Source organism: Equus asinus, chromosome 1, assembly GCF_041296235.1.
Source record: "Equus asinus isolate D_3611 breed Donkey chromosome 1, EquAss-T2T_v2, whole genome shotgun sequence".
NCBI classification, from domain to species: Eukaryota; Metazoa; Chordata; class Mammalia; order Perissodactyla; family Equidae; genus Equus; species Equus asinus.
This window is the reverse complement of record NC_091790.1, coordinates 100,497,968-100,524,091: the sequence shown is the minus strand read 5'-3', so window position 1 is coordinate 100,524,091 and position 26,124 is coordinate 100,497,968. Positions and strand designations below refer to the sequence as shown.

At 46.3% G+C, this 26,124-nt stretch overlaps 1 protein-coding gene across 6 annotated transcripts in view; it reads left to right on the top strand.

The window, feature by feature from the left end:
* The first annotated feature begins 8,386 nt into the window (after window positions 1-8,386).
* CCM2 (CCM2 scaffold protein) overlaps window positions 8,387-26,124 on the top strand; it is a 50,437-nt gene continuing 32,699 nt past the window's right edge. For 2 of the 6 annotated variants that reach the window (XM_070502848.1, XM_070502736.1), the window contains exons 1-2: window positions 9,876-9,966; window positions 10,904-10,968. In XM_070502848.1, coding sequence (XP_070358949.1) covers window positions 9,891-9,966; window positions 10,904-10,968 — 141 coding nt within the window. In that variant the 5' untranslated portion in view covers window positions 9,876-9,890. Of the gene's footprint in view, window positions 8,551-9,875; window positions 9,967-10,903; window positions 10,969-22,127; window positions 22,337-26,124 lie in introns of those variants that run through there. The other 4 variants (XM_044771339.2, XM_044771330.2, XM_014828320.3 and 1 more) reach the window with 3 other exon arrangements.

Genomic DNA, 26,124 nt, shown 5'->3' with positions numbered 1-26,124 from the left:
GAAGGCCGGCATTGAAACAGAAGTCTTAGAAAAGGGCTTCGTGGTTGTGAAAATTAATAAAGAAGTGCTTAACTAAAATTGGAGTAGGGAGAGCCTGTAGAGGGAGCTCTCATGCCCTACCACTCAGCGTCAGTTACCCCAAATGGAAAGAAACTACCTTGCATCTCCAGCAGGAAGTTAGCTACTACTCTACGACACCAGCAGGAGGAAGGAAGGTTTTCTTCTTGCCTGGCAACAAGCCCAGCCAATGGCAAACATCACAGTTCAGTCAATGAGGAGTCACTGCCACCCTGAACTCTTACTCTCTTCCAAAGAACTTGCCTTTAGAACAGCTCCTCTCAGCTCCCACTTTTTCTCTGTACAAGCAAGCTCCCCTTCTTTGTTGTCTGGACTTGCCTGTGGTTTGTGTAGTTTGTAGGTCCCAAATTGCTAATTGCTGTTCCTAAATAAACTCATTTTTCTGGTAAAATAACTGGATATTTTATTTTAAAGTTGACATTAAGTGGTGTCAGAAAGTGGGATCCCAAGTAGGCGGCCCCTGAGAGATGACGACCCCTGGAATCGAGTGAGGTACCTTCCCTGAGCCCCTTGTGCTCATTGCTTCCATGAGTTGCCACCAACTTTCAGTTTGGTAAGTCTCCTCTTGGATTCTGAGCTCCAGTCTCCTTGCATTTTGAGCTTTCTGACTTTATTTGGGATCATGAAAGGCTTTGTCTTTTCTCGGTCAAGGCTTCATCCTCGGGGATCAATCGGTTATTTTCTTCAGGAGTGTACTGAAACTTTAGTAAAGTTCCTTTTGGAATAGGGCTAGCTAGGAATTTTCTTTTGTCCTGGGAAAAATTTGAGAAATGGGATCCCAGTCATCTAAATGCTCTAAGGGCAGCCCTCCTTCAGGGACCTCAGCCAGTTTTATGTTAAAAAACTATGGTCCCTTTTCATGCACATTTTTAACTAAATGTACTGAGTTAACTAAAAATGATTTAGAACACCAACGGCCATTGTGGAGAATTTTCCATCACTCCAAACTTGATTTTCTCGGAACTAAATTAGAAAGACGCAGCTCTAAAATTAAACAGACTGAATGGGATGCCTATTTTAAATGATACCTTTGGACTACTAAACATATTCAGGACTCTGAAATTGCCTCTCTGCAAAATGCTGTTATCTAAATTAACCAAGACAACCAAACAAACAAGAGAACAAAATGGCTTCCACTGAAGCCTCATGTTCCCCTTCCTCTGCTCCTTTGTCTCAAGCTCTGCCCCTGACGCCATCCTCCTCTTTCCCTTCTGCACCACCTCCACCTTCTCTATACCCTCCCCTTCTCCGTTTTAATTCTCTTGCCAAACTTCTCTTCTCTGAACCTGTCCCTGCCCTCTCTTCTTCTGAATCTATTAGAATCTGCCTCTTTAAAGTTAAGCCCTCTGAGGATCTAAATAAACCCCAAATCTCATATGTTCCCTGGACTAAAGCAGAATTGTGTTAAGAATTTTCCAAAAGCAACCGAAGACCCCATAGATTTGCTGATGAATTTAACATAGTTGTTCAGACCTACTATCTGTGGTTTTTGGATTTCTAGCAACTAATCCACATGCTTGTTGGTGAAGGTCAGGCCCAACATTGGATGAAACTGGCCTGATGGGAACATCCTGAAAGGGATTTAGGAAAAGAAACCTCTAACTTTTGGAAAGATGCTAGAATACTCGCTGGAAATCTCCACGGAGCAATCACAATAGCTTTTCCCAAGCCTGTTGATTGGAACAAAATTCAGGCTTGCACATGAAAGCCTGAGGAACCTGTTTATGACTATTACAGTTGGCTTCAGATTGCTTTTAAAGAAAATTCTGGCTTCCCTATGGATGTTAAATCCACTGAGTAAAATCACTGTTAAATCCACTGGGCTGAACCAGGACCTTTCCCTTCTAGTAGAAAGGACCAGGATGGAATGGGAGACTGTGTCCACTCCAGATTTGGTGACTATATCAGACCAGCTCATTGGACCCTAGATGATTCAATTGAAAGGAAGACCACAAAAATACTTTATTTTCAACTTCAACAAATGGAGGCTCCTGGGTAGAACCAGAAATTTTCTGGTTTCTGCTATTATTGTGAAAAGCCAGAGCATTTGAAGAGACACTGACTGAAGCATAAGCACTCCAGGGGTTTTCAGCTCTCTAATCACTCTTTCCAGTGCCTTCCTAATCTCCAGGGACAGGGCTCCAAGGAACCACAGGAGCTTTTCCCAATCCTTCTCCTTAATCAACTTGTGGAAACCACTCTCCAGATTGGGAATGAATCTCTCCCTGTACTTATTAAGACTGGAGCCATGCTCTGGTGTCCAGCCCCACTGTTATTAAACAGCCCTTGCCTTGGAGTACTGAAACCGTTCAGATAGTGGGGTCTCAAACAAAGCCCACTGGTCTTGTCTCTAAACCCATCCCCTTTTGTTTAGGCCATTTGAGAGATACTCACTCTTTTCTCCTTAGTTCTTCTGCTCCTATTCATTTATTGGGCCAAGATTTCTTAGAAAAATATCATGCTGGAATTTCTTTTTCCCAAAACAGGGGAATAATTCTAGAACTTGACAGCAGCAACCAAAATGGTCAACTAGGTGAATTAAATGACCCTTCAACATCTATTTACTCTGTCTCTGATTACAGTGAAGCTAATTCCAAGGACACTAGTCGTTTGTCCCTATTAGACCAGCTACCACCGTCTTTATGGGCAAAATACACAACTGATATTGACAGTATCCACAGTGCACCTCCGATTAAGATCCAAATAGACCCCCAAAGCCTCTTCCCAGAATTAATCAATACCCTATAAATAAAGAGGCCCTCCAGGGCATTAAGCTGATAATAGAGGACTACAAGGTCCAAGGCCTTGTCCCCTGCACTAGTCCCTGTAATACTCCTATTTTCTCCTTAAAAATACCCACTGGCCGAGGATGAAGTTTTGTCCAGGTCCTCTGAGCAATAAATAATATTGTCATCCCTCAACACCCTATTGTTTCTAATCCTTATACACTCCAGGCATCCATCCCAACTGAGGGCAAATTCTTTACTGTAACTGATTTATGCAGTGTGTTCTTTAGCATTCCACTTGATGAAGGTAGCCAATACCTTTTTGCTTTCACTTGGAAAGGAAAACAATTCACCTGGACAGTAATGCCTCAGGGTTTTACGGAAAGTCTTTCTTATTCCTCATATATCTTAAAGGCTGATCTGGATGATATGAAGTTTCCTAGAGGCTCTACTTTGTTGCATATGTGCACAATTTGCTGCTTTGCTCTCCCTCCCAAGCCTCCTCACAGGAAGACAGCATCCACTTGCTAAAGCTTTTAGCCTTAAAGGGACACAAGGTCACCAAGAAAAAATTGCAGTTTGTGCAGACCCAGGTTTGGTATTTAGAGCATCTGATATAGAAATAAGGGCTATACCTAGACCCAGACAGTCATCATAGTGTCCTGAGTTTCTCAAAAGCCCAAACTAAACATCAGTTGTGAGGTTTTCTCAGGTTAGATGGCTATTGTCAAAATTGTATTCCAAATTTCTCTCTTTTGGCCAAACCTCTGTGTGTTTTATTAAAGAACAACAACCCTGATCCAATTTTATGGGGAGAACCAGATGATGTAGCTTTTAAAGCCTTAAAGGAGCACTTAATGAACCCCCCTGCCCTTGGGCATCCCATTATCAGATTCCCTTTCTCCTTTCTATATATGAAAAGGAAGGGATTGCCCTTGGGGTGCTCACTCAAAAACACGGGGACACCGTTGACCCATATATGGCCATCAACTGGACCCTGTGGCAGGGGATAACCCCCCTTGCCTTGGAGACATTACTGCCACTGCCCTTCTGTTTAACGCCACCAAGAAGATCATTGTGGGATCCCCTTTAGCATTTTTTGTACCTCACGCTGTGGAAGCCCTCCTGAATTCAGACCACACTCAACGTATTTCAGCCAGTTCCCTCACCTATAAAATCCTTTTGTTAACTGCTCCTGACATAAGTCTTTTATGTTGTAATATCCTTGACCTTGCTACTTTTCTCCCCACCGTTATGGATGGAGTCCCTCACAACTGCTTAAAGCTGACAGATCACTTCCTGACTTCTTGTGATGATCTGTAGGAAACTACTTTGGTAATGCTGACTTCTCATGGTTCAAGGATGGTTCTTATTTAAAAGATGACAATGGCAAATATTGTGCTGGATATGCAACAGCAACATCTTTTGATGTAATCGAAGCAGCGTCTTTGCCTTTGGCTACAACAGCCCAACAAGCTGAATTATACGCAATCACATGGACCAGCACTGTAGCCAAGGACAAAACTGCCAACATTTACTGATAGTAGATATACTTTCAGAGTAGATCATGATTTTGGAATGTTGTGGAAACAATGTAGTTTCCTTATTTCCAGCAGAAATAAAATTAAAGATGGCTCCTATGTTCAGGAATTATGGGTGCTAAACTTTTACCTACCATTTTAGCTATTATTAAGATCTTGAGACATTCTGAGCTTGACCCTCTGGAAGCTGAAGGGAATCACCTTGTTGATACTCCTGCCATGAATGCTACTCTTAAAGGAACCAAGAGCAGCCAAACCTCTGTCATGATTCAAAGGGATATTTCCCCAAATGATAACTTAGTAAATTGGCTAGAGAAGCTCAACAGTCAGCCTCAGAAAAAGAAAAACAAGATTGGAAATTCAGCAATTGTTGGTTTGACAAAAAGAGAAAGCTCTGGTTTGGAGCAAATAACAACCCAGTGCTACCGGAGTCTGTGAAGTTCCCATTGCTAACCTCTGCACATGCCTTGAATCATTGGTCCACTGATAAAATGGTAACAGTTATGCACCAGTACTGGAGGGGAAATATTAGTAAGCCTGCAAAAAGTGCCCATTTTGCTTATCATACCTATCCAAAACATAATTCAGGAAAACCTCCCTGTATTGTTCCCAGATACTTTAAATTTCTCAGTGGACCATTTGAGGCTTGGCAAATGGATTTCATATGGCTTCTCCTGTCTCATGAATATAAATATCTTTGGTTATGGTCTGCATGTTTTCTCACTGGACTGAAGCTTTCCTTTGTAGATAGGTCACTGTTTCTTCTGTGGCTAAAATTCTGTTAGAAAAGACTATCCCTATCCGGGGAACCCCCCTCGAACTTCATAGTCCCTAGGGAACTCATTCCACTGGTCAAGTACTTGGACAGGCCTGTGCTGTTTGGCTGGTTCTGCAGCATTTTCACTGTGGTTATCATTCTCAATCCTCTAGACTGGTCAAATGCACTAATGACATTATTAAGACTCCATTGGTGAACTTTGTAGAAACCCTCCAGATACCCTGGCCAAATCACTGCCCCCAGTTCTTCTAAATTTTAGGTCTACCCCCTCTGAGGCTCATAAACTCTCACCTTTTGAGATAACTACAGGATGCCCCATGCACTTGGCTTCTGCTTCTTTTGATCCACAGATAACAAAGGGAGATATGCTTCAATATGGTAAAGGCCTAATTGCTTCTGTTGAAAATAACGATGTTTCAGGAGCAATCTTTTCACAGTGCGCTCCCAGGAGATGAAAACCCCAAAACACCACACTGCAACCTGGAGATTTTGTCTACTGGAAAAGATACCTCCCAAAGGACTCTCTCCAGCCTCCCTGGAAGGGCCCCTGTCAGATATTACTGACTAACCCTTGTGCTGCCAAAGTCCAGGGAGTGGACACTTAAATTCACGTGTTGCACATAAAGAAGGCTTCTAACCCTGACTGGACCTGCATACCATCTGGTGACCTGAAATTAAAGATTTCCAGGAATTGAAGCGGGCAGCATTTGAAGGAGACAGCTTTCCCAAGATGACTGGATTCAGGTCTGTAATCTCTTTTTTCACTGTTGCTTCTTACTTTATTTTCTCCCTCTCTTTCTTGGAAAGACAATGCCCTTGTCTGCGTTTCCAAATCTATTGTGAAAGGGGGAAACCTCTCTGATTGTCAGACCTGTCATCAGAAGCCTGGATCTGTCCAAGACAGTAATGACTGCTTATTCACCCTATAAGTAATTTTGCCAGAATTCCAAATGTACGTTTAAATTGTTCCACGGGCCCATTTTATAAATTAGGGTAGTAAGCCCACCTAACCTCATTCCTTGCTTCAATCTAACCCAACCCTGGGTTGGGGAAATGAGATCTTTCAAATATCCATATAAGAAACTGTGTGGGACAGCCACTGTAAATCAGGCCATTTTTAAGCTCACTGACATACACATATATTTAGGTAGCCGTTTGATAATATAGTATCTGAGCCTTGGTTGAATGATGCTAAAGCCTCTATACCAATGAATGGGTCCATAGATTAACATTTATGCAGGAGGCTTGTGCATACCTCCTGGCTATATCTATATATGGAGATTTCGGTAATGGTCTTAATACTTGGGCAACACATTGCCTTGATAGCTAGAGGATAAAAGGACAGTGTCCCCTTGTTGTATTCACTGTTCTAGTCTCTCTTCACAACAAAACAGAAGCCTCTCATTGGTCTGTCCCTTTAAACTTCTGTACTCACTTTAAATGAGAACTTCCAGGAGGTGCATGTGATTCTGGGTTTGCCTCTGCAGGGAGAGCTTTCTTTCCATGGATTGGAGTAAGTGCCAATAAACAAATGACCAGAAATCTCTCCCTAACATTAGGAAAGTTGGCCTATTCCACAAGTCAAAGCAGTTTCACCTCAGCAACGACTGCTTGACTCATTGGCTAAAATAGTTTTGGATAATCATATAGCCTTTGATTATGTACTTGCTGAGCAAGGAGCTGTCTGTGTGATAACATACACCTCTTGTTGTACATGCATAAATGGCTCTGGAGAAGTACAAACCCAATTACATAAAATTCAGGAACAAGGACAATGGCTACAGCAAATTTCATGTGACGATCCATGGTCTTTTGATCTATTTAGCTGGTTACCCTTAGGTCTGGGCTCCTGGTTTAGAGCCATCATACAAACTGGGTTTAAGTTGTTTTTAATTCTGCTCTGTATACTTGTTAAGTTCTGTACCTGCTGGATGTTGAACCTTTGTAAAAATGACTTGCCTAATAAGGTGATGTTAGCTGGGTACTTCAAGATGATTTCCAACACTTATGACCTTGACAAAATACAGACTTTGAATAAGAAATCCCTGAGAGTTCTCCCTAATACCCTTCTTTGTTACTCACTGTGGCATCAAGAGGTTTACCATCTGTGCACTTTCCCTCTAAGGTGGGACAGGATACCCAGGGAAGTTCTTTCCTGGTACTGAGGGATAAAGGTTAGTGAAGTCAGAAAACCTGACTCTGGACCAGCAATGCTTTCAGAGAAAGATCTTGATCAAAAGGGAAAATGTGGAAATTAATAAAGGAAACCTCAACTAAAATTGTAGTCAGGAAGGCCTGTAGAGGGAGCTCTCATTCCCTACCACTATTTGTCAATTGCCCCAAACAGGGAGGGACATACCTTGCAACTCCAACAGGAAGTTGGCTACTACTTTACTACCCAGCAGGAGGAAGGTTTTCTTTTTCCCTGGTGACAAGCATAGCCTATGGAAAATGCCCCAGCTCGGCCAATGACTAGCCATCACCACCCTACACTCTTACTCTCCTCCAGTGAACTTTCATTTAGAACAGCCCCTCCCAATTCCCTTTTTGTTCTCTGGACTTGCTTGTGGTTCCCTATAGTTTGCGTGTCCCAAATAAACTTATTTTGCTAGTAAAATAACTGGCTATTTTATTTTAAAGTTGACACTGCAGCGGTGGGAACGAAGAAGCAAAATGAGAAAAAGAAAGGAGCGGCCCCTGCACGCCCCGCCCTCCCCTTGCCACCGGCACCACCCCTCCTGCAGGCCCCGCCTTCACCTCCCCACAGGCCCCACCCCTTTCCACCGGCTCTTCCCTCCGCTTGCCTCTAGCCCCGCCCCCACCGGCCCCGCCCCTCCCCTTCCCACCAGCCCCACCCTCCTCCTCCTGCCGGCCACGCCCTCCGTTTCCCATCGGCCTGAGCTTGGCCTCCTGAGCGCGAGGTAGGCTGGGAAGTGGCTGCCCTAAGGATGGCGGCAGAATTGAAAAGCTGTAGCCGCTCTCGCGGCCCTGAGGGGCAGGGGGCGTGCTGGGGGCGGGGCAGACGCACTCTCGCTCCCTCTATAGCCCGTGGGGCGGGATAGAAGCGGCTCTGCCGCCGTGAAGGGGAGGGGCAGAAAGGGGGCGTTCCCGGCCGCCCTGAAGGGTTGGGGGCGGGGCGTGCGGGCTGGGAGGGGGCGGGGCGTGCGCGCGGGGCGTGGCGGAGGCGTGGCCGCGCCCTCGGCCCGGAAGTGCGGGGTGCGGGGCGCGGGGCACCGACGGCCCCTGGCGGCCGCGGGTGGAGATTGCGGCCGGGCGGGCGGCGCTGGAGCAGCGGCAGCGGCGGCGGCCGCGGGGCCCGGCGAGCATGTAGCGGCTGCGGGCGACGTGGGGCTCCCGGGGCGGGGCGGGCCGGGCCGCGGGGGCGGCTCGCAGCGACATGGAAGAGGAAGGCAAGAAGGGCAAGAAGGTGAGCGTGCGTGGGCGCGTCCTCACCGGCGGGAGGCGGGCTGGACCCCAGGGCGAGGCGGGCGGAGGGGCCAGGGCTCGGGGGGGGGACAGGGGAGGATCCCTTGGGACCTCCTTTCCGTCTGCTGCTGTGGGGCGCAGGGAGGTCCGGCTTGGAGAGGTCCAGGGAAGGGAGGTCTGATTTGAGGAGGCCCGGCGTGGAGAGGCCTGGGACGGGGAGGCCCGGCGTGGGGAGGTCCGGGGGCGCACACGGTTGGAGGTGACCGTGGCGGGCGGGCTGAGGTCCCTGGGCGGACGGCGCACGGTAAGGCCCGGGACAGGGCCGCGGGAGTCGGTCTCTGCGGATGGGATAGGAGGCGAGCCCCTGGACAATGGGCTTAGGTGGTCCCGCCGGCCCGGCGGGCGGGGGAGGAAGGAGCCACGCCTTTCCGCCCCTTCCGGTCAGTGACTCTCCCCAGACCCAGGCTCGCCACATGGCCTTTCCTTCGGGTCAGTGACCAGGGGCTGCAGAGGAGCTGGCCCCGGTTAGGGCCCGGAAAGTTTTGCACGGTTGGTATCTTAGAGACAATGGGGTGTAAGCTTAATGTGGAAACAGTTGCCGCTTAGTTGGCTTAAATTTTTTGATGTCAAGTAAAAGCAAAAGCTGTGCTTCGCTGTACAGCCAGTTCACGGGTTGAGTTTTGCCCTACCTAGTAGCAGCTGAGTGATTTTAATGACGTTACATTTGGCACTTGGATTTCGGACGTAGTTCAAGACAACGCTCCTTAGTTTATGTAGTTTTAAGAATGTGGCTTTAATTAAAGGTTAGAGTAGTTGATAAACTCAGCATTGTAAGGAGACTGAAATAACCACTTGGGATAAGCTACCATTAAAATGGAAAATGGGTTTCCATGAAATGCATGTGTTTCAGATACAGTCTTTATGTCTTACCTGTCGTTTTCGTTTTAATAAGTGTGTGTGTGCACTTTTAAGCACAAGTTTAAAACAGACCTTGATAAATCCTATGATTTTACCACCCTCCGCTCTTCAGAGCCAGCTATGTCCTCCAATGACGATTACTCATCACCTTGTTTCACAAGGTGCCCCATTTAAAAAAGGTCATGTTTGAAATCACGTATAGCTGGGTGGTCTTCTGGGGATTGTGTGGTGCTGCCTCTCTCACTTTCTTTGCTCGTTGTTTTGTTACATTATGAACATGCATGTCTAATTTAAGTGCTATATCTGTTGCAGTTACCTACAAAGATAGTTTAAGTCTGGAAACAGCCTAAGAAGGTGATTCAGCCTGCAAGCATTGGACTGCAGAGGGATGCTGCCCACCATAAGGGGGGAAAGCTGAGTTTGATGTTTCTACTAAAGCTGGTAGAAGCCTCCAGAAGATCTTCAGTCAATTCCATCCTTCCCTGTCGCAGACAGACAGGTGGGCCAGGGCCCTTAGAGGAGATGACCTGTCCCCAGTGCTCTTGGCTGCCAGCATTCAAGAGAATTGCTAGCTCACTCCCAGCAAAGCACCGGTCCTAGCCACACAGCATCTTCCACAGTCAGGCCAAATGGTGCCTGGTAGGAAGAGTCATTCCTTTCAAGTGGGTGCTAACCTGTCTGATGGAGAAGGATGGGATTGACTGAATTTCTTCTAGAGCATTCTGCCAGCTTTGGTAGAAACGTTAAAGCATTCAGTAATATTGAGAGAGACAGAGAGAAGCAGTAAGACATTTCTGAGGTTTTGGAGTAGAAGTGAAAAAACCAGTAAAACTGAAGAATTTTGGAGTTGGGGGCAGTGGAAAGATTTAGGCGTAGAAAAGGTTAATGATGAATTTCATTGTCTCTATTAGAGGAGACAGTTGCTACCTCTAATCAGTTGTTACCTCATTGCCTGAGCCTGGAGTTTTGTGTTGTCTCTATATGCTGTCACTGCCCCAGCTCATTTTCCCACAGGCAGGCCAGACAGAGAGCTCTGGGGCATGGCTTCTTATCCAGGCCATAACTTAGCACAGTGTACCGGTTGCTCTCGGCCAATTGCGAGCTGGCAGACCTTCCTGCTCTGCTCCCTAGTCAATGTCAGGTCACTTCCAACTCGTGAAATTTGGTACTTAAGTTGTTCTCATTACCTATTTTAGAGATACCTATTTTCAAACTTATATACAAATTCAAGCTAAAATAGCAGAAGTAATGACAATAGTTTTATAAAAGTACAGTTTAGACATTTAAATTCTCTTTCCAGGTTAGCGCTGTCAAAAAATGCCGATTTAGACCTTTAAAAATGTGGATTGGTGAGCTTTTTCTGGTCTTCAGACATTTGTCTTGGTGTTTGTCAAGCAGTTATTCAGGCTTGTTCTAACGTGGCCTATTTCCTCAAGGTAGGAATCAGCGAGCTGCCAGAGAACCAGTAGACCAGAGTGGATCTCATATAAAGTGGCCCCAGGTACAGCCCTGTTCTTTCTCAGGCTACCCTGGCACATATGATGAGGGTGATTTGACCCCCCTGTAATGTCCCGTGGAAGGCGCTGGGTGATAGGGATGCAGGAGGAGCCACTGGGGAGATGGGTAGGTCCTGGTACTTCTGGGCGATGAGTGAGTGTACATAGAAGTCCACTGGCTGCTAGAGGTGTGGGGCTTGGGGAGTAGGAATGACCACAGGGTCACTCTCCTGCCTGGATGTCCCCAGAGTGACTAGTACCTTTCAGACCACAAGTCCTGATTTGGAGTTGGGAGAATGAGACTGCCTTCTTACAAAAGAGACCCAAGTTGTGTGTATTTTGACACTATTCTGTTAGGATGTGCTTTCTTTTTATAAGAAACTTAGGTGTGCACTTGAGTTGGAATGTGCGCATTTTTAGAAAAACAGTTGACTCAGTTGATCGTGTCAGACTGTGAGAAGCCACGGCCATGGGAGGTCACCATTGGGCCTCAACCCCATTTGGGTCCTGGCTTCCGCTGCTGTTAGGTCATAGGTCATACTACTGGTGGCTATGATTTCAATCTGAACAAAGTTAGATATTTTTACATCGATCTACTTTATTTGCATTCTTTAGCTGAAAAAAAAAAGTTTATAAGTTACTCTGGAAATGTATGACTGGATATTAAATGATAATTAGGAATTATTAACTTTGTTGGGTGTGTAATCTTCATAATATGTTTTGTCAAGTTATGATCTGATAGCCGTAGATACTGAGATGTTTATAGGTGGAATACTATGATTTCTGAGATTTGTTTTACTCAAACTAGAAAAAAAAGAGGAGAGAGAGCTGAATGCTTTGGCAGTGAATATTCATTATTCTCTCTACTTCTGTGAAATTTTGAGAGTTTCCGTATAAAAAGGGAGAAGAGCTCCTAGGTTATCAGCTCATGTACCTGCCAAATCATCCTTCAGCCAGTGTCTTTGAGGAGCTGGCAGCTTGGGCTGGACCTGCACCTTTAAAACTTTTGTAACTCCAGCCATCAGGCAGCTACACCTTTTCCATTACTGTGTGCATGTGTGTGTGTAAGTGTTTATAGCTGGAAAGAAAGTTTAAAGAAATGGTGCTTGTTCCAAGCAATGCACTCTGATTTTTTTATGTCGTTCTTTTTTTTTTCATTAAAATAACTGCTGGTTATCACCTACTAAATTGCTTTTATAACTAAGTTGATTCTGTGGCTGTCACAGCTGTAACATGGGTTAACAAAGTGAATTGGGCCTCTATACCTTGTTATGTCTTTCCTCTCAGATAGTTGTCAAGTGATTCTTGTGGGGCAATGTGGCACCCCAGGGTGAGGAGGCGGGAAGACCAGGGCAGGAGGTGCCTGCTGGAGACCATAGGTCAGATGAGTCCAGAATGACCGGCAAATGTGAGGCTCATTCCTCTCTGATTTGGAGAGTTACTATTTACATAGTATCATGCATTTATTAATCTTCAACATTAGGAGCTGTAGAGGCCGCGCCCAGATTCTGTTACCCACTGACCATGACAGTGTCGATTGAGAAAGTGCATCAGAATCTTGTAGTGCTTGTCTGTTACTGCTCTGACCATCATCGAGAGGAAGGTAGCGAACAGGGAAACGTTTCTCTTAGCAGTGGTACTGATTGGGGGGCTGCTTTGAAGCAGGAAGGGCCGTCCGCATTTTGCCCCATGAAGTAAGGGACAAGTGCCTATTGTACCCAATGGGTTTGGTTGCTGCAGTTAACTGTTGGTCTTAATGTTTCTTCATTTCTGTTAGCAGTAATAACCCAGCTTGCCCGTCCTGATCCCCACTCTGCTGTGAGTTAACAGCCACAGTTAAGTACTGTAGATTTAGCTGATGGACATGAAATCATCCTATTTATTTATCTGAGTACCTATTACATGCTTAGTATAGTGAGAAGAAGGGCTGAGGACGCTGTATTTTGTTTGAAGAGTAAGCTGCTCACATAACATTAGAGAATGAGAGAGGGTCAGTGCCATCATGTCAGGAGAGACCTGGGTGGGTGTCAGCTAATTCCACGTGGAGGACCGTATACGTAACGTTCAGAAGCAGGAGGGGTGGAGGCCAAGGCCTCACAGTGCTGGGAGGGCTGGGGGCGCGGTGGGGGAATTTGGGTTTAGTCCTGCGTGTAGCTGAAGCCACTGGAGGTTCTCGGTTATTCCTTTAAGAACCGTTCATTGGCACGGACTGTGTGCCAGGCGCAGATGCTGGGGAGACAGGTGAGTCAGATGTGCTCTGTGGCCACAGGGCTTGAATCAGAGCTCAGAGGACAGATGAGGGTGGAACTTTAGGAAGTGAGCTTTGATAAGAGTGAATAAGAAAACCTTTTTGTTATGAAGACATCAAGTAGAAGCATAGAGAAAATCTTGTAATGACATCCCTATGCCCCAGCTTCAAACATCGTCACTGCATGGGCAGCTCGTTTGAGGTACAGTTTTTCCTCATCCACCCCTGCTCCCCTGGTGTTGTGGGCTGAACCATGTGCCCCCCAAATTCATATGTTGAAGCCCTAACCCCAGGCACCTCAGAGGGGATCTGAGATATGGCCTTTGAAGACATGATTTAGGTTAAATGCAGTCACTTAGGGTGGGTCCTGATCCAGTCTGACTGGGGTCCTTATAAGAAGAGGAAATCAGGGCACAGACATGCACAGAGGGAAGACCATGTGAGGACACAGGGAGAAGACAGCTGTCTGCATGCCACGGAAAGAGGCCTCAAGAGGAATCGGCCCTGCTGACACCTTGATCTCTGACTTCCAGCCTCCAGAACTGTGAGGAATAAATGTCTTGCTTGAGCTGCCTGGTCTGTGGTGTTTGTTAAGGCAGACAAAGCAGGTTATTCTGAAGCAAATCCTGGTTGTCAGACAGGAGTCTAGTTCAGTGGCCCTGTGCTCGGACCGTGTGGTGGGAATCGCTTTCAACCTAGCCCAGTGGTTCTGAGGACCTGGTCTCAGCTGTTGCCCCAGACATGGATAAGCTATTCAGAGCAGCGGGACGACCCACACTGCACTCTATGTGGGCCACAAACCGCACTCTCTGTGGCCTGTGGCCCGTGATGGGCTTTGAGCCTTAGGTCTGCAGCGGGGGAGTGGACTGAGCCTCGTGTCATCTTTGCACAGCTTCTGTGTCATTGCTCTACATTGACACTTTCTGCTGCTCAGCTTGCTCTTTCTTATTCCTCAATCCGAGAACAGCGGCTCTTCTTGAAATACGACACTCAGTTTTGATGATTATGCAGTTGTAAGGGAGTTTAGAGTTGGATTTGTCACTTTAGTAGAAAGAAAAAGGAAATTTCTTCCTTAGCTCTGTGCCAGTGCCAAAAATGTTACAGTTTTTCCTTCTAAGTCTACCTGTTCAGTAGCAGTTTTTTGTTGGATTGTGTTAAGAATTAGGGCATTTGATCACAGGCGTGCAGTGAAAATAATCCTCTTTAATAAGTGCCGTAGGAAGTTGGAATTTGGGCTTTTGTTCAAGGCTTAGGATGGTGAACTGCAGTGTGTATCTTGTAACCTAGGAGGTGGAAAGAATAGTTGAATTCTGAACGTGTGAGAACAGTGGTGAGCCCGACCCTGTTGTGTCCCTGTTCTTAAGGAAAACCCGGTGTGGGAGTAACCCATTTGCGGTAGGAGATGCCGTTTCCCTATGTTGTTACTTGTGACTCTGAGAAGAAAAAGAGAGAAACTTTTATTATTTGAATCTGTATTATCCATTCCATAGTTTAAAATCCCGTGTTAGTTTTTTCCAAAAATCGAATATGCTTCCTGTGTGTGTTGCCATGAACTCCGCAGTCAGCTGTGATGTAGAATATTCTGTTTTCCTCTTGCTATTTACATGGTGGGGATACAGGTGATTAATGCCTTAGGGCAGACCTACATGTCAGGTATGTTACCCTGCATGTCACATGTCAGGAAATGTTCCAGGTCTGACCGTGTCTAATTGTTGTATTACCACGTAGACACGTCACTCTAAACAGCTCTTACATTTTATGTCTGTGGTACACATGGTAGCTGAAGCAGACCTGTCCATTGTACATCTGATGTCAGGCCCATTTCAGGCTCTGTTCTAAGCCCTCTTTCTGCTAATATTGTGCATCTTCAGCTCCCCTCTTTGGAAGAGGTGTATACAGCGACTGTCTGCTTTTTCCAGCCTTCCCACCTAGCGTTTTATTATGAAAATTTTTTAATACACTGGAGTTGAAAGAACTTTACAGCATATATCCGTACACTTACCACCTAGATTCTACCATTAATGGGTGCTATACTTGTTTTATCGCATTTCTAGCCGTCTATTCATCCCTTTACCCATCCAGCAACCCATCTTATTTTTCGGATGCATTTCACGATAAATTGCAGGCATCAGTTCATTTTGATCTAAACATTTCAGCATGTTTATCGTTAACTAGGCTTCAAGATTTGTTTTCTTTTGCTGTAAAACTGATAGGCAGTGAAATATACACATTAAAGGTACATTTGCTAAATTTTGACAAATGCATACCCCTATGTAACCCAAGCCCCTGCCAAGAAATAGAACACTGCCATCACTCAGAAATTTCCCTTGTGCCTCTTAGGATGTCCCTTTCCGAGGCAACCACTGTTCTGATTTTTTTCCCACTGTAGATTAGTTCTGTCTAGATTGGCTTTATCTGCTCTAGAACTCCATACAAATGGATTTATACAGCATATATTCTTTTGTGTAAAGTTCCCTTTACTCACATAAGGTTTTTGAGACTCATCCATGTATCCAGTGTTGCCTGTATCAGTTACTCGTGAGTAGTATTCTATTGTGTGTATGTACCACAGTTTGTTTTTTCATTCACCTCTTGTTGGACATTTGGATTCTTTCTAGTTTCTGAATTATTATGAAAAGCTTCTATGAACAGTTGTGAGCAAGTCATTGCATGAACATATGTCATTTCTCTTGGGTAAATACCTAATGATGGAATTGTCAAGTTGTACGGTAATTGTACATTAAACTTTATAAGACACCACCAAGCTGTTCCCTACTGAACTTTTGTCTGCTAATTCTATCAGTTATTGAGAGAGGGGGTGTTAAAATCTCCAGTTCTTGTTTTGGATTTGTTTGTTTCTCCTTGTAGTTTTGTTAGTTTTGGTTCCATATATATATATATATATATATATATTTTTTTTTTTTTTTTCTTTTGAGGAGGATTAACTGTGAGCTAACATCTGCCACCAGTCCTCCTCTTTTTGCTAGGAAGATTGGCCCTGAGCTAACATCCATGCCCGTCTTCCTCCACTTTATATGTGGGACACCTACTGTAGCATGGCTTGATAAGTGGTGTTTAGGTCTGCACCCGGGATCTGAACCGGGGAACCCCGGGCCGCTGAACTGGAGTGTGTGAACTTAACTGCTGCTCCACTGCACCAGCCCCCTGGTTTTATGTATTTTTGAAGCTCTGTTCTTAAGTACATACACATTTGGGATCATTTTGTCTTGTTGAAATGGTTCTTTTTCATTGTGAAATGACCATCTTTATTTCTGGTAATATTCCTTGTCTTGAAGGAAGAATATCAAACTTTGTCTGATATTAGTGTAACCACACCAGCTTTCTTGTGCTGCGTGCTTGCATGGCGTAGACTTTCGATATGTCTATGGCTTTGCATTTAAACTGTACCCTTTATAAACAGCATATGGTTTATACGCTTTTATGTCTTCCTTTTTTATCTGGTCTGACAACTTTGTCTTTTGATCCTGCCATTCACGCTTAATGTGACTGTTGACATGACTCTGTCTGTCTGCCATGGGGCTCTTGTTTTCTATTTCTTCTCTTTGTGCTTTCTTCCTGTGTTCCTCCTTTTCTGTCTTCTTTCAGGCTGAGTATTTTTAGTATTCCGTTCTCTTGCTAAGTGCTCTTAGCTGGATCTCCTCTAGCAGTTACAACACGCCTCCTCGACTTGTCACAGACTGCTGTCAATTAACGTTGTGCCATTTCTGGTCTAATGTAAGATCTCAGCAGTAGCATTCCATTTCTACTTCTTCCTGTCGTTTGCAGAATTTTGACATACAGTTTATTTCTATACATGTAATACTATATTATTTTTGCTTTATTTTTTTTTTGTTTACTTTTTTGGTGAGGAAGATTGACCCTGAGCCAACATCTGTTGCCCATCTTCCTCTTTTTGTTTGAGGGAGATTGTCCCTGAGCTAACATCTGTGCCAGTCTTCCTCTGTTTTGTATGTGAGATGCTGCTACAGCATGGCTTGTTGAGCAGTGTGTAGGTCCGTGCCTAGAATCTGAACCCTGGGCCACTGAAGCGGGGCGTGTGAACTTGACCACTGTGCCACTAGATGGCCCTCTTTTTGCTTTAAACAACTGATTTTTCACCTTTTTCTATTGAAATAATTTTAAATTTACATAAAAGTTGCAGAAATAGTACAAAGAGCAGCCATATACCTCTACCCAGGTTCCGATTGTTAATGTTTCTGAACTGTTTAAGAATAAATTGCACCTTTGGTATGTTATTTCCTCAGTACATGGGCCCTCCAGCCTCACCTCACTAAGACCTTGCAATCAGGAAAGTAACATCAATCCAATGTTACCGTCACTTCAGGAACCCCACCCACAGTTGCTGATTGATGTCTGTTTACCCCATTCCTGGTGATGCTGCCTGTGGTCACTTGCCAGGTTTCTCCATTTTAAAGTTCTTATTTAATCTTATTTCACTCAGGAGACTGTAATCCTTTACTATCTTCATTTCTTTTGAAGCTCAAATTGTCCAAAACTCAGCCAGTAGGAGCCACGAACGGCTCTGGTGTCTTTTCATTTTTAATTGTGCTGAAAATCCCATAACATACAGTTTACCATCCTAATCATTTTAAAGTGTGCAGTTTGGTCATGTTAAGCACATTCACACTGTTGTGTACCTGGTGTCTTTTGACAAGTCCCCGTTCTTTGAGCTCTTGCTTCCATCTCCTGCAAGATGTTCCAGGCTCCTCTGATGCTTCCTGGCCCAGCCCTGTACCAGACATTGTCCAGGGAGCCCTGGTTTCTCTCAGTGGAAATGGTATTTAGAAACCAAGATCTGGTCGGTAAATGTGCTCATTGCTGCTAGGGTATTGTTACTTTTAGGTCCAAGAGTTCATGATCTTGATCTGTGAGAGGGTTATTCTGATACAGTCTATTATGGGAATAGGAACCTCTTTTGGGGTATTTTTTATGGACAGTATTTTTTGGAGAGCTCTCATTTCTGCATGGATAGTTTCTTTATTCCTCTTTAGGGCTGAGTGGCGTTTTCTCCTGTGGTCATGTGATTCATTTAAGCAGTAGCCTGTCTGTGGACTGTTAGCTTGTCGTTTTGCTCTGACAGAAAAACGCAGTGATGAGCTTTTCACTAACCTTTCACAGGTGTGCAAATATAGCTATAGGATTAAGTACTGAAAGCGCAGTTGCCAGGAAAGCTTATGTACTTTTGTAATTCTAGTAGATATTGACAAATTGTTTTATATAGTTGTACCAGTTTTTATCCCTAACCGCAATTTATGATGAGAGCGCGTTTTCAAATATCCTAGCCCACTTAGCCCAACCAAACTGTTGAATATTTGCCAAGCTCATAGATGCAAATGGTGTTCGCTAATAGTTTTGGGATTTTTATTTTCCAAAATGAACTTAAATTCTTTTCTCTTTTTACTAAAAAGTACATTTATATCTCAGAAAATACAGCAAAATTTATTCAAGGAAAAATAATGAGAAAAATCTGACCCGCTAGAAACAACTATTATTAGAATTCTTCAGATTGCTTTCCTGTGTGTGTATACTTTTCTGTGTTGGCGTACACGGTCTGAGTCCCTTGGTATCATTTATTTCAAACACTTGGTGCCCACTGGGTACAGTGCTTTCTGGGGAGCTGTTACTGCCTTCCTGAATCTCCCTCACCATCTAGTGGGGTGGGGGGTCTTACTGCCGTGAGGTTGAGAGATCTGAGTGCTGCGTTAGAAGGGGCTGGGGGCAACGGGTCAGGATGTGCACTGTGCAAAGTGAGCAGATTCTCCAAATGCTCCACCCCCCCCCCGCCCCTGCGTCATGTGGTCCTTTTATTGCTGGAGAAGCAGAGCCCACACTGCCTGCCCCTGCTGGGCTGCTCCTCTGCTGACCAGCATAGGTTTCCATAGCTATGTCTGGCACATGTAGAGGCAAGCAGGAGATGGAGCACGCCTTCGAGGTAACATTAAGAATGGAGTTATTTAGTTGGAAGGAGGTTGAGGAGTCAGCATAATCTGATTATGGATGTCCCTCCCCAAGATTCTGTTGTGTTTTAATACTTGTTATAAAGAAACATCTGTGGACCCCACTTCTGGGGTCACCGACCTGTGTTTATATAAAGTGCTCTCGTAAGGTTACTCCCAGAGCTGTCATTTTGTCGAAATTACCAGAGGCAGAAAAACCTGTCGCAGCACGTCCTGTTAGCGGTATTTCATCTCCTGGTATATGCAGGAAAGACGACATTCCACATCCAGGAATTTCCCAGAGTACCAAGTACCTATGTGGGAAGTCCTCATTTCCGGAGCTCTTCCCGTGTGTTTGGATCCTCCACATCATCACAGACTTGGGGTTGGCTCCCCAGTGCCACCTCTGTTGTAGTGAGAGGGCATGGTTTGACCTTTACAGAAAAGGTCCTTGGAACCTTTTTCAAAAGGCCCTCTGCCTGCCTTGTCTCCTTGAGTGTCCACCTTCAGCAGTAGAATGTCGTTTCTAACTTCCCTGTCTTCCATTTTTGGATCTCAGACATAGAGGGCTAAGAGGATTGTACGTATGATTGGTTCCTGCCAGGCCTCCCTGGGGCTCTCTGATTCTTTTATTTATTCATTTATCTGCTCACTTTCTTTGATCTTCCATCCCCACTGCTCTTTCTTGCCCTTCTTTCATTGACAGCCATCCTAACCTATTTAATGGGGGTTCTTTTGTTAGTGTGTGTTCTTGTAAAATGTATGTTATTTTGATGTCTGGTTCTTTTTTCTTTGAAGTAATTTCAAACTTACAGAAAAACTGCAAGAATAACACGAGGAACTCCCATGTACCCTTAGCAGGATCAGCGCTCAGGTGCTGTCCGCTGTGGAAGCAGTGTTGCATGTGCGCTGCCCGCCCCTTGCTCTCAGCAGCTGCTCAGGGTCTGTGTGCACACCTCCTGTTGGCCATGCCAGTCCTTCCTGGTTGCCCGTCTCTGTGGGGTCAGGCGCTAGTGGAGTTGCTCACTCGCCTTGCCAGTGGCAGTGCCTCCCCTGGGGGCGCTTGCATGGGTCACGTGAAGATTTGATGCAGGGAGGAGCCCAGATGGCGAGCCCGCGGCTCTGTGTGTGAGCCTCTGTGCGGTATGCTCTGTGGCCAGGGGCTCTGTCGGACGGCCACCCTTTGGTTGTCGTGTCTAGTGCATTGGGCTATGGGCAACTCACGATCAGTAATGCGGACAGCTGCAGCCTTCTGTGGACTGTGCACCTCAGGAGTGAGGGAGGCAGGCTTTACCGTCCGTGACCTGGGTCCGACCTGGTAGGCGAGCCCACAGTGTGGGTGAGCTAGAGGATCTTGCTTCCTCTGGGCCGCCTGCTTGTGGAAGTAGCTGGGTTTTACCCTTAACTGGAGGTGTTCTTTCCGTCTTCCAGGGAGCAGTTCTGGAGCTCCCTGGAGCTGGGAATGTAGTTTGGAGAGAACTCGTCATCAGAATTGGGGGCAAAACATCACTACTTTTCTTAATGTGGCTGCTCCTTTTCTTCATCCCATTCCCTCGTGGCTCCTCTTCCTCTTCATCCCATTTCTTTTCATCCTGTTCCCTCATGGGTGTTTCCCCCTTCATTTCATGACCTCATGGGTGCTTCTCCCCTTCATCCCGTTCTCTCATGGGTGCTCCTCCCCTTCATCCCGTTCTCTCATGGGTGCTCCTCCCCTTCATCTCATTCCCTCCATCTCATGCTCTGGTTCCTTTGGTGCCGGTTCAGGCAGCGCTTCCTGCCCAGCCGCAGGAGAAGTTCTCCGGTCAGAAGGTTGGAAGCACATAGGTGTCAGGGGAGTCTTAAGCTCCAGGCCAGACTGGTTCCAGAGTTCCTTGCATCCGTGGGGCTGGTCACAGGAGCCCTGAGGAAAGTGGGGACTTGGCCTCACTGCCACCTGGACGTCCTTCTGTAAAGGTACATGCTCACATTCGGCCACACTGAGAGGAAGTTATATAAAATCCAAGCACGGATGAAGCGTCTTCTGTGTCCTGCTCTTAGCTGTGCATTTGGCAAGCCTTGCTGTGCAGTGTCACACTTGCCTCCAAGTCCTCCCATTGTCTCTGCAGTGTCTCTCCCAGTTACATGGCTAATGAAAACAGCAAGCACAGCCCAAACGCAAAACCACAACCAGTGTTCAAGTCAACACAGGAACATGCGGGGTTTCCTGCTTACCCCACCCCATAGGTCTTGCCTCCCAGGCTGGCCTCTTGAAGCTTCTCCTATTTGCGAGACATTCTGGAACATTCAGAGAGTATACAGGTCTTCACCATCGACAAACTTAACTTCTCCTTTTCTAGATTAGGAGATTTGACCCTGAAGAAGTTAAAGTGAGCTTGCTCAGAAACACACTCTAGTTTCAAAGTTGTAGCTCAAACTCAGGAGTCCTGGAGGCAGGTAGAGGCGCTTGTGGGCTGAGGGTCTTAGATGAAGGGATGCTCTGCCCAAGACCCTCAGACTGCCGTGCCCTTGGAGCCAGCGCTGAGAGCAGCCTGGTTAGCGGTCTCCCCTCTCACTGAGCAGGGTGACTTGTGGCTGGGAGGGGGAGCCCCGGCAGTGTTCTTGGTTTACTTTTTTTGTTCTTTTTAGCTTTGGCATTTGGGTTTGCAGAATAGTTGGACTTCCAAAATAATGTCCCTCAACTGACTACACAGCAGTGGCTAGAAATGTGGGGAGGCCGCCCGTGAGCTCTGTGTGCTGGAGGTAGTAAGGAAGATGGGCTGGTTTGATAGGGAGACACACTAGTTGACTAAGGAAGATGCGCTGGTTTACTAAGGAAGATGCGCTGGTTTACTAAGGAAGATGCGCTGGTTTACTTTGCGTCTTTTTGTGTACAAAGCCTGTTTGGTTTTTGCCAGCAGTTTCAGGGTGCTCCCTGCCTCTTAAACTTTTTAAAAAACTGTAAACAGCGTCAGTGGGGTTTGCAGAAGGAAGCTGTGGTTTCTGGTCTTCCTGTTCATTCACGTGTTTTTTTAGAGGGAGGGCTAACATCTGACCATATTTTTCAACAAGATCAGAAGTGAACACAGGAGAATGCACAGTAACTGTCGGCAGAGCGGGAGGAACCAGAATTTCTCCAAAGAAATTCCTCCTCAAACTGACTTTCCAGCGGGGTGTTCCATGGAGAACGAGGTAGGTGCAAGTCCAGCAGGGAAAGAGCCATCTAGAGTGATCCTTTGGGTCCCTCAGGGGTGCGTATGTGAGCTAGGATGACCTGATGCTGTGACCCCTGTTATGGGAAGGTGGGGTAGAGAGTTCCTGCCAGCTTCTGGGTCTGAGAACTGGTAGCTGTGGGTGGTTGGTGAGCAAGATGAGCTGTTTGTAGGTCGTTGGGTTCATCCATCCTAAGCCAAGAATAAGAGGCCACAGTGTCACGGCTGCTGGGGAAGAGCAATCTTCATGTGGATTTTTAGTCATTTAGGACCCAAGATCTGAGCTGGAAGTGATTTAGGGAAAAGGTCAAGGAAAAAAAAGAGCATGCTCACATCCAGTCAACTAGAGCCTGGAATTGGTCCGTGACGCCCATGGGAGAACCAGGGACGCTGTGTGTTTGTCACCAGAGCAAACCGGCAGCAGTGCAGGAAGTCCGGTTCATGCCGACTCCTGAGATGGGGAACTCACTGTCTGCAGAAGGTCTGAGGGCACGCGCTGTGTCGTGCTCATCTTCAGGCCTCTGTAGCAACTAAGAAAGCTTCTTCTTCTGTTGGTAGGCACCTAAGTACTTGACTTTTTAAATAAAGATAGCTAATCTGTTGACTTGTGTTGTGGTAAATGCTGTAAGTTAGTTGAAATTAAGATAGACAGTGTTGCAATGTGGGTGAAAACAAAAGGTGCTCTTTGTCACGGAGTTTAGGAGAGGATTTGTCACAGTGTCTTGTGTACCCGGGGCAGGTGTGACTCTGTAGGGAGTAGCCACTGACCTGCCCAGCTGGACAGAATTGTATTTTTAGGTTTCCCCTGAAACAGGCCTCTTGGAGGGGTCTGCCCAGCCCACACTTCCTTGATCAGTCTCCTCCAGTCGTGGTCCGCACCCGCAGGTAGCCCTGATCACCGCCGCACGCTTGACCCCTCCCTCCTATTAGACTGGGGCTCCTGGGGCAGGGACGGGTTTCCGTCTCATTATAGCCCCAGCGCCAGGCATACTAAGCACTCATTAGACATTTGCTGAATGCTGAACTCAAGGACCACCATGCCTTGTGCTCGAAAAGGCCTGCACCCTTGTTCAGGGGCAGCTTTGTGTTATTACAGGATTAAATAAGATACGTATGAGAGAATGCCTGAACACTGTCCCCGAGGCGCCTTGGGTCCCTAGTGCATTTCCTTCCCTCCTAGACTGTCATGCACTTTCTCCAGAAAATGCTACCCTTAGTGTTGTGCACATGGAGCCAGTTGGTATGTGTCACCTTATTATTAACTTTGGTCCCCTAGTAGAGGCCACTGTCCCACACGTGAAATGCATTTCTCATTGTAGGTTAATAAACAGATGCTCTGAAGAGAAGTTAGCCTCTGAGAATTTGTTTAGGAGATGTACTAACTCAGAGCCTGGTTACCCCAAGTGAGCTGATGAATTGAGCTTCAGTCTAACAAAACTCAGGGCCAGCTGTTGGCATCCGGGCCTTCTTCCAGGAAAGTGCTGAGTGGGCCAGAGTTAGCATATGCGTGTTTGTCTAAGAGCTACGTTTTAGGTTTCCAACTTCAAAAGTTGTTTCAAGCATAAGATGGAAAATATTGCAAGAATATTGTAAAGATCTAAGGATCGTTTCCAAACCAGTCCAGAAACTTCCGCACAGTTATAAGAACAGCATGTGTTCCACGTGAGAAGTGTGCACGATGCTGGGTGGTGCCTCAGAAGCCTTGCCTTTCCTCCATGGCTCCCTGCCTTGGACCCTTGGCTGGTTCCTTTAACCCTCAGGGCCCCTGTTTCCTCACAAGCGACTTAGGCACAGATGGACCCCAGTTGCACCCCAGTGCTGGGGCTCCATTCGTGAAGAGAGATGGCATTTAGTTTTGTGCTCCTTCTGGAGGCTAAGTTGGTCTTTTTCTCTTTTGGGGGTCGAAGATTATAAGGTCATTTAGGTGATGATGAACATGAGCACTCAATAAAAATACTTGTTGAATGAAGAGTGAGCGAGTGCACGGGCTAAAACCACTGTTCAAACTCTGTACTGATTTGGAGAATATTCCAGTGAATTGAAGGATCCACGATCGTCTACTGTAATCCTGATTCTATGTGTCAAAATATTCTTAATTATTTCTCAGTTTATTTTTTCACCCAGAACTTCCCTTTACATTTTCATGTTCAAAAGCAACGTCAGTTCCAAAACCCTGAGTGCCTTCTTGTTCATTGTGTTTCTGGGAAAGCTGAGAGGCCCCCACCACGCCTGCTGCCCCCATCTCCCAGTGTGTGTATTTTCCAGCTCTGTACAGTGGGAGCAGGGCGTGCATCAGTGCAACATGCCCGCTGTCCTCAGGTCGAGCAGCTACCACCCATTCTGTGCTGAAAGGGGGTGAGATGGCAGAGGAAAGCTGGTTTACCACGATGCATTTCTTTATTTTTTAATTTTTTTTGAGATTGGCACCTGAGGTAACATCTGTTGCCAAGCTTCCTTTTTTTTCCTTCTTCTCCCCAAAGCCCCCCAGTCCATAGTTGTATATCCTAGTTGTGGGTCCTTCTGGTTGTGCTATATGGGATGCTGCCTCAGCATGGCTTGATGAGTGGTGCTAGGTCCACGCCCAGGATCTGAACCAATGAAACCGTGGGCCGCTGAAGCAGAGCTCACGAACTTGATCACTCGGCTACAGGGCCAGCCCTGATGCATTTCTTTATGTAATGGTTTCTACATTCCACTTTCTAGGAAGCCTCCTCCACCAGCTAAAGTTATTTGGGACATTTTTTTGAAAAGCATGTGGTGCCTGGTGTATTCAAGGCTAAGGGCGAGGCTGCGAACCTGTACCTGCTCCCAATCGGTCACCCTGAGTTCGTGCTCAGCCAGGTGGTCATGTGTGGGGCCCAGGTTGGAGGGGTGCCTCCCCTGTGAAGCACTTCGGTGGGTCCCCTCATCTCTGCCAGCCTGTGAGCAGCTGGAGGGTTGGCACCACTATTCGTCATGGGCTGTGTGTGTCGTCAGAGTAGCACCTTTATAAACAGGCCACTTTGGCACAAAGCACACCTTTGAAGCATCTGGCTGGTGGTTTTTGTGTTCTTCTGCTTTGGCCTTATTTCCTCTGCTTGTCTGACCTCCTTGAGGGTAGGAATTAGGTATCATTCACCCTCAGCACCTTCCTGATGGCTGGCTGCAAAGGCACCAAACACGTGTTCAGTAACCAGCTTTTCTTGCTCCTCTGAGAGGCGCTGGGTGCCAAGCGGTGAAGGCAGAGGAAGAGGGAGTTGGGTTCAACATAGGGAAAACCCTCAGATGGTTAGAGGCATCTGCATGGGGTTGTCCTGGTTTCCTTGGCCTGCAGGGGGCCGGACAGAAGCTGCTTATCTGCCCACAGAGGGTCTCTCTTTAGGCTGGGTTGCAGGCCTCGGGCCCCGGGGTCCTTGCCAGTACAGACACTCTGTGTGCAGACTGTAATTTGTGACCTGCAGCTCAACGTTAAGATAACGGCATGGGTTGCATGCGGTCTGTGGACCTGGTGATTTGGCACGGCCTTCTTGGTGAGAGGCTGGCTTTGGCAGTGCCTCGTCTCAAAGTTGATGTCCTGTTGCTCCCAGGTGTAGAGGAGTAAGGAGGTGGAACAGCAAACGGGTTGAGCTGAGCTGTTTGTGTGTGCCCTCAGATTGAGAATCAACCACGGTCTGCTCCAGCTGGTTATGATTCAGGAGGTTGAGCTTTGTGGGGTTGCCAGGTAGATGGTGTAGGGACAGATGTTGACCTCTGGCCGATTTCCAACTATGTACGCCTGTGGAGATTGTA